This window comes from Manis pentadactyla, chromosome 4 (genome assembly GCF_030020395.1).
Source record: "Manis pentadactyla isolate mManPen7 chromosome 4, mManPen7.hap1, whole genome shotgun sequence".
Lineage (NCBI taxonomy): Eukaryota > Metazoa > Chordata > Mammalia > Pholidota > Manidae > Manis > Manis pentadactyla.
The window spans coordinates 111,830,496-111,841,220 of record NC_080022.1 but is presented as its reverse complement, the minus strand read 5'-3'; the positions used below and the strand labels follow the sequence as shown (position 1 = coordinate 111,841,220).

The 10,725-nt window shown below is 35.4% G+C and overlaps 1 protein-coding gene across 4 annotated transcripts in view; it reads left to right on the top strand.

The window, feature by feature from the left end:
* The first annotated feature begins 5,406 nt into the window (after positions 1 to 5,406).
* The window catches only part of CTSS (cathepsin S), a 50,999-nt gene continuing 45,680 nt past the window's right edge, over positions 5,407 to 10,725 (top strand). For 2 of the 4 annotated variants that reach the window (XM_036905236.2, XM_057500710.1), the window contains exons 1-2: positions 5,407 to 5,557; positions 6,515 to 6,641. In XM_036905236.2, coding sequence (XP_036761131.2) covers positions 5,532 to 5,557; positions 6,515 to 6,641 — 153 coding nt within the window. In that variant the 5' untranslated portion in view covers positions 5,407 to 5,531. Of the gene's footprint in view, positions 5,567 to 6,514; positions 6,642 to 10,725 lie in introns of all 4 variants that reach the window. The other 2 variants (XM_057500709.1, XM_057500711.1) reach the window with 2 other exon arrangements.

Below are 10,725 nucleotides of genomic sequence, written 5' to 3'. Positions count from 1 at the left end.
CTATGTTTATTGCAGCACTATTTACAATAGCCAAGAAATGGAAGCAACCTAAGTGTCCATCAATAGGTGAATGGATAAAGAAGATGTGGCACATATACACAATGGAATATTATTCAGCCATAAGAAGAAAACAAATCCTACCATTTGCAACAACATGGATGGAGCTAGAGGGTATTATGCTCAGTGAAATAAGCTAGGTGGAAAAAGACAAGTACCAAATGATTCCACTCATATGTAGAGTATAAGAACAAAGTAAAACTGAAGGAACAAAACAGCAGCAGTATCACAGAACCCACGAATGGACTAACAGTTACCAAAGGGAAAGGGACTGGGGAGGATGGGTGGGAATGGACAGATAAGGGCAGGGAAAAAGAAAGGGGGCATTACAATTAACATGTATAATGTGGGGCTTGGGTATTGGGCAGGCTCTGCAACACAGAGAAGACAAGTAGTGATTTTACAGCATCTTACTACGCTGGTGGACAGTGACTGTGAAGGGGTATGTGGGGGGGACTTGGTGAAGGGGGGAACCTAGTAAACATAATGTTCTTTCTGTAATTGTAGATTAATGATACCGAAAAAAAATTTTTTTTAAAGTAAACTCAAAATGGATCAAAGACCTGAATGTAAATCATGAAACCATACAACTCTTTGAAGAAAACATAGGCAAACCTCTGTTGAATATAAACATGAGCAACTTTTTTCTGAACGCATCTCCTCAGGTAAGGAAAACAAAAGCAAAAATGTACAAATGGAACTACATCAAGCTAAGTACCTTCCGAACAGCAAAGGACACCATCATCAGAATAAAAGGCATCCTACAGTATGGGAGAATATATTTGTAAGTGACATATCCAACAAGGGGTTAACATCCAAAATATATAAAGAACTCACATGCCTCAACACCCAAAAAGGAAATAACCCTATTAAAAAGTGGGCAGAGCATTTGAACAGACACTTCTCCAAAGAAGAAATTCAGATGGCCAACAGGCACATGAAAAGATGCTCCACATCACTAATATATCACTTACATATCCGTATTTTGATAGGGATTGCATTGAATCTGTAGATTGCTTCAGGTAGGATGGCCATTTTGGCGATATTAATTCTTCCTATCCATGAGCACATAGTTCACACCAGTTAGGATGGCCAACATAGAAAAGTCTAGGAACAACAAATGCTGGTGAGGATGCTGAGAAAGGGGAACCTTCTACACTGATGGTGGGAATATAAACTAGTTGAGCCATTGTGGAAAGCGATATGGAAGTTCCTCAAAAACTAAAAGTAGAAATACCATTTGACCCAGGAATTCCATTCTTAGGTATTTACCCTAAGAAATCAAGATCTCAGATATAAAAAGACATATGTACCCATATGTTTATCGCAGCACTATTTCCAATAGCCAAGATATGGAAGCAACCTAAGTGTCCATCAGTAGACGAATGGATAAAGAAGAGGTGGTACATATACACAATGGAATATTATTCAGCCATATGAAGAAACAAATCCTACCATTTGCAACAACATGGATGAAGCTAGAGGGTATTATGCTCAGTGAAATAAGTCAGGTAGAGAAAGACAAATACCAAATGATTTCCCTCGTTTGTGGAGTATAACAACAACGCAAAACTGAAGGAACAAAATAGCAGCTGACTCACAGACGCTAAGAAAGGACTAGCAGTTACCAAAGAGGAGGGGTGAGGGAGGACGGGTGGGTAAGGAGGGAGAAGGGAATTGTTGGGTATCATGATTAGTGCACATGATGTGTGTGGGGTCCCGGGGAAGATAGTTTAACACAGAGAAGACAAGTAGGGACTCTGTGGCCTCTTACTACACTGAGGGCAGTGGCTACAATGGGGTATGGGGGTGACTCACTAATAAGGGTGAATGTAATAACCACATTGTTTTTCTTGTGAAACTTGTAAGGTATACTCTATTAAGGTATATCAATGATATCTTAATAAAAAAATAAATATATAAAAGTAAAAAAGGCACCCCCCCCAAATAATAATAAATAAATAAATTAGGAGAGTATATACTATTTTGGAGTTATTTTCAGAATTTAATTGCTAAGTATAGTTTCCAGAAAGTTGAGAACATGAGTCTTGTACAAATCTAAAATGAGCACATGTCAAAGATTTAATTCAACACATTAGTTAATAAGAGATCAGCTAAGATATTAAAACTTGCTCAAATAAGAATTTAAGTGACAACTTAATTCTCTACTCAGAATTATCTACTAGATAAAATTCATTTGCATTGCTATGTACAGGAATCATTTTACATTGTTATTTGTTTTTTTACAACTTAACTTTACCCCTACACAGTTGTAAAATAGCCTAGTCAATAGAAGCTCAATCATAGTTTCACACCCCTTAAAAATCAGATAATCCTACTTACCACATTGTCCACTAGACAATGCACATTTCCTTGAAAGGACATCTGATAATCTCTTTTGCCTATTTATAAGTACTGAAAAATTTTCTTATCACAATGTTAAGTGGGAAAAAAAACAAGATGGAGAATTGTTTTGTTATCTTTCAATTAAGAAAGAAAGGATACTTGTAAATGAATATTTACTTATTTTTAAAAATTGGAAGGTAAACCATGAATTGTTTAAATGGTTACCTGTCATCAGGGAGGAAAAGGAATAGTATAGAGAGGATAGAACTACAGGCCACACTTCTTTGAATATATAAATCATTTTGTTGATTTGGCTTTGGGCCCATATAAACATTTTACATAATTATAAAACAAAATTACATAAATTTTAAAAGCATCCCTAAATATCAGAAGTAAAATGAAACAAATGAGCCTAACTCTGTACACAACTAGTGGCAAAACCATACAGGGAACTATTTCAGGTGACTTTAAAATATAATGATTGACTTACATCCTTATTGGGACATGGACTAAGGGGGGAAAAATCTATCCCCCTTTATAATCTTAAAATCATTCTCAGTAATCATCTTATTGGTGGTAAGGCTTGGCACTGTTTTTCTGGAATATTGTGGGATATATTAAATGAGTACTTGAGTCAGTTTATTCAGCATGACTTTGAGAACTGAAATATTCAGCATGTTTGAAAGAGGTACAGATGTAAGATTGATGAAGTTACGTAAAAACTCCATAGTCTTGAATTTGAAGTATCAGTGTAAGCTTGGGGTTTATTTAATTTATTTATATATGTACATAATAATTATGTATATATATGTATATATATATATATACACATACATCTATACACACACACACACACATACATATATATAAAATTCCCTGGATCTGTCTATTGAAAGGCCTAGAAACAGGTCAATCTGTTATCAGTGACACTCCTGGTGCCTAGATTATGGTATTTAAACAGATCTCCTTGGAGAAATGGCTGATTCCAGGTCTGAGGCAGGAATTGTTCAAGACAAGCCTGCAATGGCTTATATTAGAAAGAAAAGAAGCTATTAAATAGTACAAATATTATGCCGAATATAGGGACTCAGGATTCAGGAGCCAATCTGAGTGAGTTTCCACTGACTAAAGATGGGTTAATATGAGCATCAAAGGATAACATTGCAATGGATTGAAACACATAAAATATGGTGAAATCCATGAATTCATGATAAAAAATAACTCAATGTTTCTCAGTGCATGGGCCTTATTTGGGTCTTAATTCAAATTATTTTTAAAAATATATAACATGGGGAAATGTAAACATTGACATGATGTTTGATGACATTAAGATATTATTTATTTTAGGTGTGATAATGGTATTATGGTTGAGTCTTTATCTTTTAGAGATGTACATTGGAGTGTTTACATATGAAATAATCTGAGGTCTAGGATTTACTTCAAAAATAATCTGGGTAGTGGGAAGTTAAATAAAATATGACTGGTTATACATTGATAACTGTTGAAGCGGGGTAATAGTTTAATGATGGCTCATTTTACTATTATCTCTACTTTTATATACATTTAAAATTTTCCTTAATAAAAATTTCTTAAAAACTATGTGGCCACAAACATGAAAACTGTCAACTACAGATGCAAGGATTCAGCATTGTAATGATATATATATGTAATTACGTATGTAGCAATTCAATTATATACGGTATTTCAGTATAAATATAAATGTATCAATTCAAATAAAAATTCTGACATAATTTTCTAGGAAACTTGATAAGCTGACTTAAAAAACTCACACAGAAAAGTTAATATGTACAAAACGCTAAAACAACTTTGAAAAAAGAGGGACAAACATAGGAGTGGCAGTGGTGTCTTGCCTTACTAGACATCAGCATATATATAAAGCTGTTCTAATTAAAACTGTGTGGTATTGACAATACAATAGATAAAAAGCAGAGATCTATGAGCTCAGAAACTGACCTATGTATATATGGGAATTTTATTTATAACAGGTTTTCCATCAAAAGGGGAAAACAAAATCACGTGATACACAAAACCAAATTCCACATGAAATAAAGACCCAAAGGCAACAATAACTAAAAACAAAAAACAAAAGAAACCCACACATACTCTAAAACTATGAGAATTAAATGAGTGTATCTTTAGTACATTGGGATAAAGAAAACTTAAATAAGACACAAAAAGCATAGGTTATAAGGTTAAAGTTGAATATATTTTTCTACATCAACATTTAAAGTTTTCATATAGAAAAGAGTCATTATAAGCAAGGGTGAAATAAAGATTAAAGCCTGAAAGAAGATACTTTTAGTATATGTAACTGTTAAAGATTAGTAACCAGAATATATTTTTAAAACACCAAAGTCACTAAGAAAAAGCAACAATACAAGAGAAAAATAAACAAAAGATATGAACAGGCATTTCACAGTAAATTTAAATGGTCGATAAATGTGTGAAAAGATGCTTGACTTCTTTAGTAATTAGGAAAATGCAAATTGTAAAAAATAATAGTGCATCTCCCCACCAACCCTGCCATCTCCACCCAGGTAACAATTCTAGCAATTAGATATATAAATGTGTATCTTTTTTCCATGAATATACTAGCATATATTACTATCAATAAAGATATTTTGAATTGATGAATCAAGGAATAGTTGGGTGAGAATCAGATAATAGTACATCATGCATGAGCTGTGTTCAAAGGAATAACATGGGTTTTACTAGGAAAGTATGGAGGAAGCTGGGATTTCCAGAGCTTACTCCTAATATCTTCATAACTAAATCTTTCCAGTTGAGAACTTGTGTTTTTAGGTAAATTATCAAAGTAATGAGGGATTAAAGGTAAGCTTTACTACTCTTATTTTGTTAAGTTTGTTCTGTTGATCAAACTGGGGCTCTTGTTGATGGTTTATTGTACCTGCTTTGTCTCCAAAACCATTGGGAGAGGGAGGTTGCTGATCTGGCTAGATTTTAAATGAAACTGAAATGAAAGTTCACTTCCTCGTTGTGGATACCTCATGTGACAAGTTCCAATTTCTTTTTAAAGTCAATTTAACTGAAGTATCTTTGCTGCCTTTGAAATCTTTGGAGAGAGCCCTCCTTCAAGCATTCTCAGTATGGGAACACCTGCTGGTTCTATCATGTATGTACTGTCTGTTTTTTTCCTTTAGTTTGGTCTTTAAACCCTCCATTTGTGTTTTTAACTTTCTTCATCTGCCAAGTTCTAAATCTTTGGTTTCAGGAAGTAAACTAAAAAATCATGTCGCTCGATTTACCTCTTCTTTTTTTGACTAGAAAGAATCTATTTTTGAAAAGTTAATGTCTGCTTTGGCTTTTAGCCTGAGGCTGAAACAAGGATTTCTTTGGAATATAACTTGGAGATTTACATGGTTAAAAAAAAATCTGTAGTTTGAATTAAAAAGAAATAGCAAAGAAACTACAGTCCAGTTTGAAGGAGCTAGTCACTGAATTTCTGTAAAAGTCTTTTGATATTAAATAGAGAAGTGGTGTTTTTAAAAATGATTCCTTCCTTTGAAATAGATGACACCTTGATTATTGGAAAAAAAGCTAAAAAAATAGAATGACCCTGAATTTGGCAATACAGGAATATATCTTTTAATTATCTGTAAATGTTGTGAATATTTAAATAGACAAGTTAAGAAGAGCTCATCTACTCAAAAATTATGAAGATAAACTGATTTTTCAAACGTTTGCCTTCTTAAGGGTTTTTTTTTTTAAAGGAAAAAGGATTTCTCTTGATTAGATTTGTCAGCAAATCCATAAAGTCCCTGCTTCCCTCCCCACTACACCCCTCCTTGGGTGTTCTATACTACCTTGGATGTAAGTTTGGTATACCAGATTGAGGGAAATTTCTGAAAATCACTTTTTAAAGTGGTACTAGGTATTGGAAATAGTATTACCGACATAAATTTGTAGTTACTCCTTGGACTATATTTCCCAGAAACTTTCCAGTATAATTCTGACTTGTGATATTTTGTCCCTTTGACAGACTGCGTTGGTTCTTTTTTGTTATGAAAAAATATGGTCACAATATATGAGGTCAATAGCTACTCTTTCTGTGTTACCTATCCTTCAACAGAATGCAGTGTCTGGCCTGGGTGCTTCTGCTGTGCTCCTCTGCAATGGCACAGCCACACAGAGATCCCGCTTTGGATCATCACTGGGATCTCTGGAAGAAAACTTACGGCAAACAATATGAGGAAAAAGTAGGTGCGATTGCCACTTGAGCAATTTGCTTGCAATCGATTACCCCATGCTTTCTCCCTCTCAAAATTATATTTTTACACTCAGTTTTTTCAATAAATGTTATGTACTCATTTCTTGCCGGATTCTGTTCTTGGTACTGGAGATACAGCAGGAAACAAAACAAAGTTCCTGTTTTTATGGAGCTTTTATCCTAGTAGTAGAGACAGAAGATAAGTAAATAAATAAGCAGATAGTATGCAAGGCAGTGATAAGTGCAGTGGGGAAAAATAAAGCAAGGCATGGGGAGGGAGGCAGGGGTCAGGGCGACAGCTGTGAGAGGCTGGGAGGGATTACCTAACACATATGGTAGAATGGTCAGGAAAGGCCACCCAGAGAGTGTGACACTTGAACAGAGAATTGATAGAAGCCAGGGAGCAAGCAAAGTAGATAACTGAAGTGGTTTCCAGGCCAAAGGGGACAAAGTACATTATTGAGAAACAAAAAGTCCTTTTTTTCGGTCACTGGCACACAGAAGAACTAACAGATGTTTCTTGACTCTCACTTCCCACTTCGCAATTTTGTTTTTATTTCAAAGCACAGTTATTGATCACTTTTATTTATTTATTTTTGATTTTGGTATCATATACAATTACATAAGCAACATTGTGATTACTAGATCCCCCCTTATCAAGTCCCTCCCACATACCCCATTACAGTCACTGTCCATCAGTGCAGTAAGATACTATGAAGCCACTACTTGTCTTCTCTGTGTTATACTGCCTTCCCCATGCACCACGCTATATTATGTGTCCTAATCGTAATGCCTCTTAGTCCCCTTACCCCTGCCTTCCTGCCAATCCTCCCCAGTTCCTTTCCCTTTGGTAACTCTTAGTCCATTTGTGGGTTCTGTGCATGTGCTGCTGTTTTGTTCCTTCACTCTTTCCTTGTTGTTATACTCCACAGATGAGTGGAATCATTTGGTACTTGTCTTTCTCCACCTGGCTTAATTCACTGAGCATAATACCCTCTAGTTCCATCCATGTTGTGGCAAATGGTAGGATTTGTTCTCCTCTTATGGCTGAATAATATTCCATTGTGTATATGTACCACATCTTCTTAATCCATTCATGCACTGATGGACTTACATTGCTTCCATATCTTGGCTATTGCAAATAATGCTGTGATAAATATAGGGATACATATTTCTTTTTGAAATTGGGCTCCTGCATTCTTAAGGTAAATTCCTGAGAGTGGAATTCCCGGGTAAAATGGTATTTTTATTTTTAGTTTTTTGAGGAAACTCCATATTGCTTTCCACAATGTTTGAACTAATTTACATTCCCACCAGCAGTGTAGGAGGGTTCCCCTTTCTCCACATCCTTGCCAACAGTTGTTATTTCTCTTTCGGATGTTGGCCATCCAAACTGATGTGAGGTGATATCTCATTGTGGTTTTAATTTGCATTTCTCTGATGATTAGCGATGTGGAGCATCTTTTCATATGCCTGGTGCTCATCTGAATTTCTTCTTTGAAGAAGTGTCTATGAAGATCCTCTGCCCATTTTTTAATTTGATTATTTGCTTTTTGTTTGTTGAGGTGTGTGAGTTCCTTATATATTTTGGATGTCAACCCCTTATTGGATATGTCATTTATGAATGTATTTCCCCATACTGTAGGATGCCTTTTTGTTCTATTGATGGTGTCATTTGCTGTACAGAGGCTTTTTAGTTTGATATAGTCCCACTTGTTCATTTTTGCTTTGTTTCCCTTACCCGGGGAGATATGTTCATGAAGAAGTTGCTCATGTTTATATTCAAGGGAGTTTTGCCTATGTTTTCTTCTAATAGTTTTATGGTTTCATGACTTACATTCAGGTCTTTGATCCATTTCGAGTTTACTTTTCAGTATGGAGTTAGACAGTAATCCAGTTTCAGTCTTTTACATGTAGCTGTCCACTTTTACCAACACCAGCTGTTGAAGAAGGTGTCATTTCCCCATTGTATATCCATTGCTCCTTTATCGTATATTAACTGATCATATATGCTTGGGTAAATATGTGGACTCTCTGTTCTGTTCCACTGGTCTATGGGTCTGTTCTTGTGCTGGTACCAAATTCTCTTGATTACTGTGGCTTTGTAGTAGACACTGAAGATAGGAAGCAAGATCCCTCCAGCTTTATTCTTCTTTCTCAGGATTGTTTTGACTACTTGGGATCATTTCTGGTTCCATTTGAATTTTAGGACAATTTGTTCCAGTTCGTTGAAGAAAGCTGTTGGTCAAATCCTCCCATTTTAAACAACATGGATGGAGCTAGAGGGTATTATTCTCAGTGAAATAAGCCAGGTAGAGAAAGACAAGTATCAAATGATTACACTCATATGTGGAGTATAAGAACAAAGAGAAAAACTGAAGTAACAAAATAGCAGCAGACTCATAGACCCCAAGAATGGACTAGCAGTTACCAAAGGGAAAGGGACTGGGGAGGATGGTTGGGAAGGGTGGTATAAGGGGGGAAAAGGGGCATTACAATTAGTGCACAAAATGTAGAGTGGGGGGAACACGGGGAAGGCAGTATAACACAGAGAAGACAAATAGTGACCCTATAACATCTTACTACTCTGATGGACAGTGACTGTAATGGGGAATGTGGTGGGAACTTGATAGTAGGGGGAGTCTAGTATCCCTAATGTAATTGTACATTAATGATACCAAAAAAAATGTGGAGAAAAAAGAAAGAGTTCTGTTGTTATTTTGATAGGGATTACATTGAATCTGTAGATTGCTTTAGGCAGGATGGCCATTTTGACAATATTAATTCTTCCTAGCCAAGAGGATGGGATGAATTTCCATTTGTTAGTATCCTCTTTAATTTCTCTTAGGAGTGTCTTGTACTTTTCAGGGTATAGGTCTTTCACTTCTTTGGTTAGGTTTATTCCTAGGTATTTTATTCTTTTTGAATATTGTGAATGTAATTGTTTTTCTGATTTTTCTTTCTGCTAGTTAATTGTTAGTATATAGGAGTGACACAGATGTCTGTGTATTAATTCTGTATACTGCAACTTTGCTGAATTCATATATTAGTTCTAGCAGTTTTGGAGAGGATCTTTTAGGGTTTTTTTAATGTACATTATCATTTCATCTGCAAACAGTGACAGTTTGGCTACTTCCTTACCAATCTGGATGCCTTTATTTCTTTCTGTTGTCTGATTGCCGTGGCTAGGATGTCCAAAACTATATTGAATAAAAGTGGGGAGAGTGGGCATCCTTGTCTTGTTCCTGATCTGAAAGGAAAAGCTTTCAGCTTCTTGCTTGTTAAGTATGGTGTTGGCTGTGGTTTTGTCATATATGGCCTTTATTATGTTGAGGTGCTTGCCCTCTATACCCATTTTGTTGAGAGTTTTTATCATGAATGGATGTTGAATTTTGTCGAATGTTTTTTCAGCATCAATGGAGATGATCATGTGGTTTCTGCCCTTCTTTTTGTTTATGTGGTGTATGATGTTGACGAATTTTCAAATGTTGTACCATCCTTTCATCCCTGAGATGAATCCCACTTGATCATGGTGTATAATACTATTGATGTATTTTTGAATTTGGTTTGCTAATATTTTGTTGAGTATTTTTGCATCTATGTTCATCTAGGATATTGGACTGTAATTTTCTTTTTTTGTGGTGTCTTTGCCTGGTTTGGTTATTAGAGTGATGCTGGCTTCATAGAATGAGTTTGGAAATATTTCCTCCTCTTCTATTTTTATGGAGAATGGATATTATGTCTTCTCTAAATGTCTGATAAAACTTATGGTGAATCCACCTGTTCCAGGGATTTTGTTCTTGGGTAGTTTTTTGATTACCGATTCAATTTCATTGCTGGTAATTGGTCTGTTTAGATTTTCTGTTTCTTCCTGGGTCAGTCTTGGAAGGTTGTATATTTCTAGAAAGTTGTCCGTTTCTTCTAGGTTATCCAGTTTGTTACCATATAGTTTTTCATAGTATTGTCTAATAATTCTTTGTATTACTGTGGTGTCTATCATGACTTTTCCTTTCACATTTCTGATTCTGTTTATGTGCATAGAGTCTCTTTTTCTCTTAATAAGTCTGGCTAGG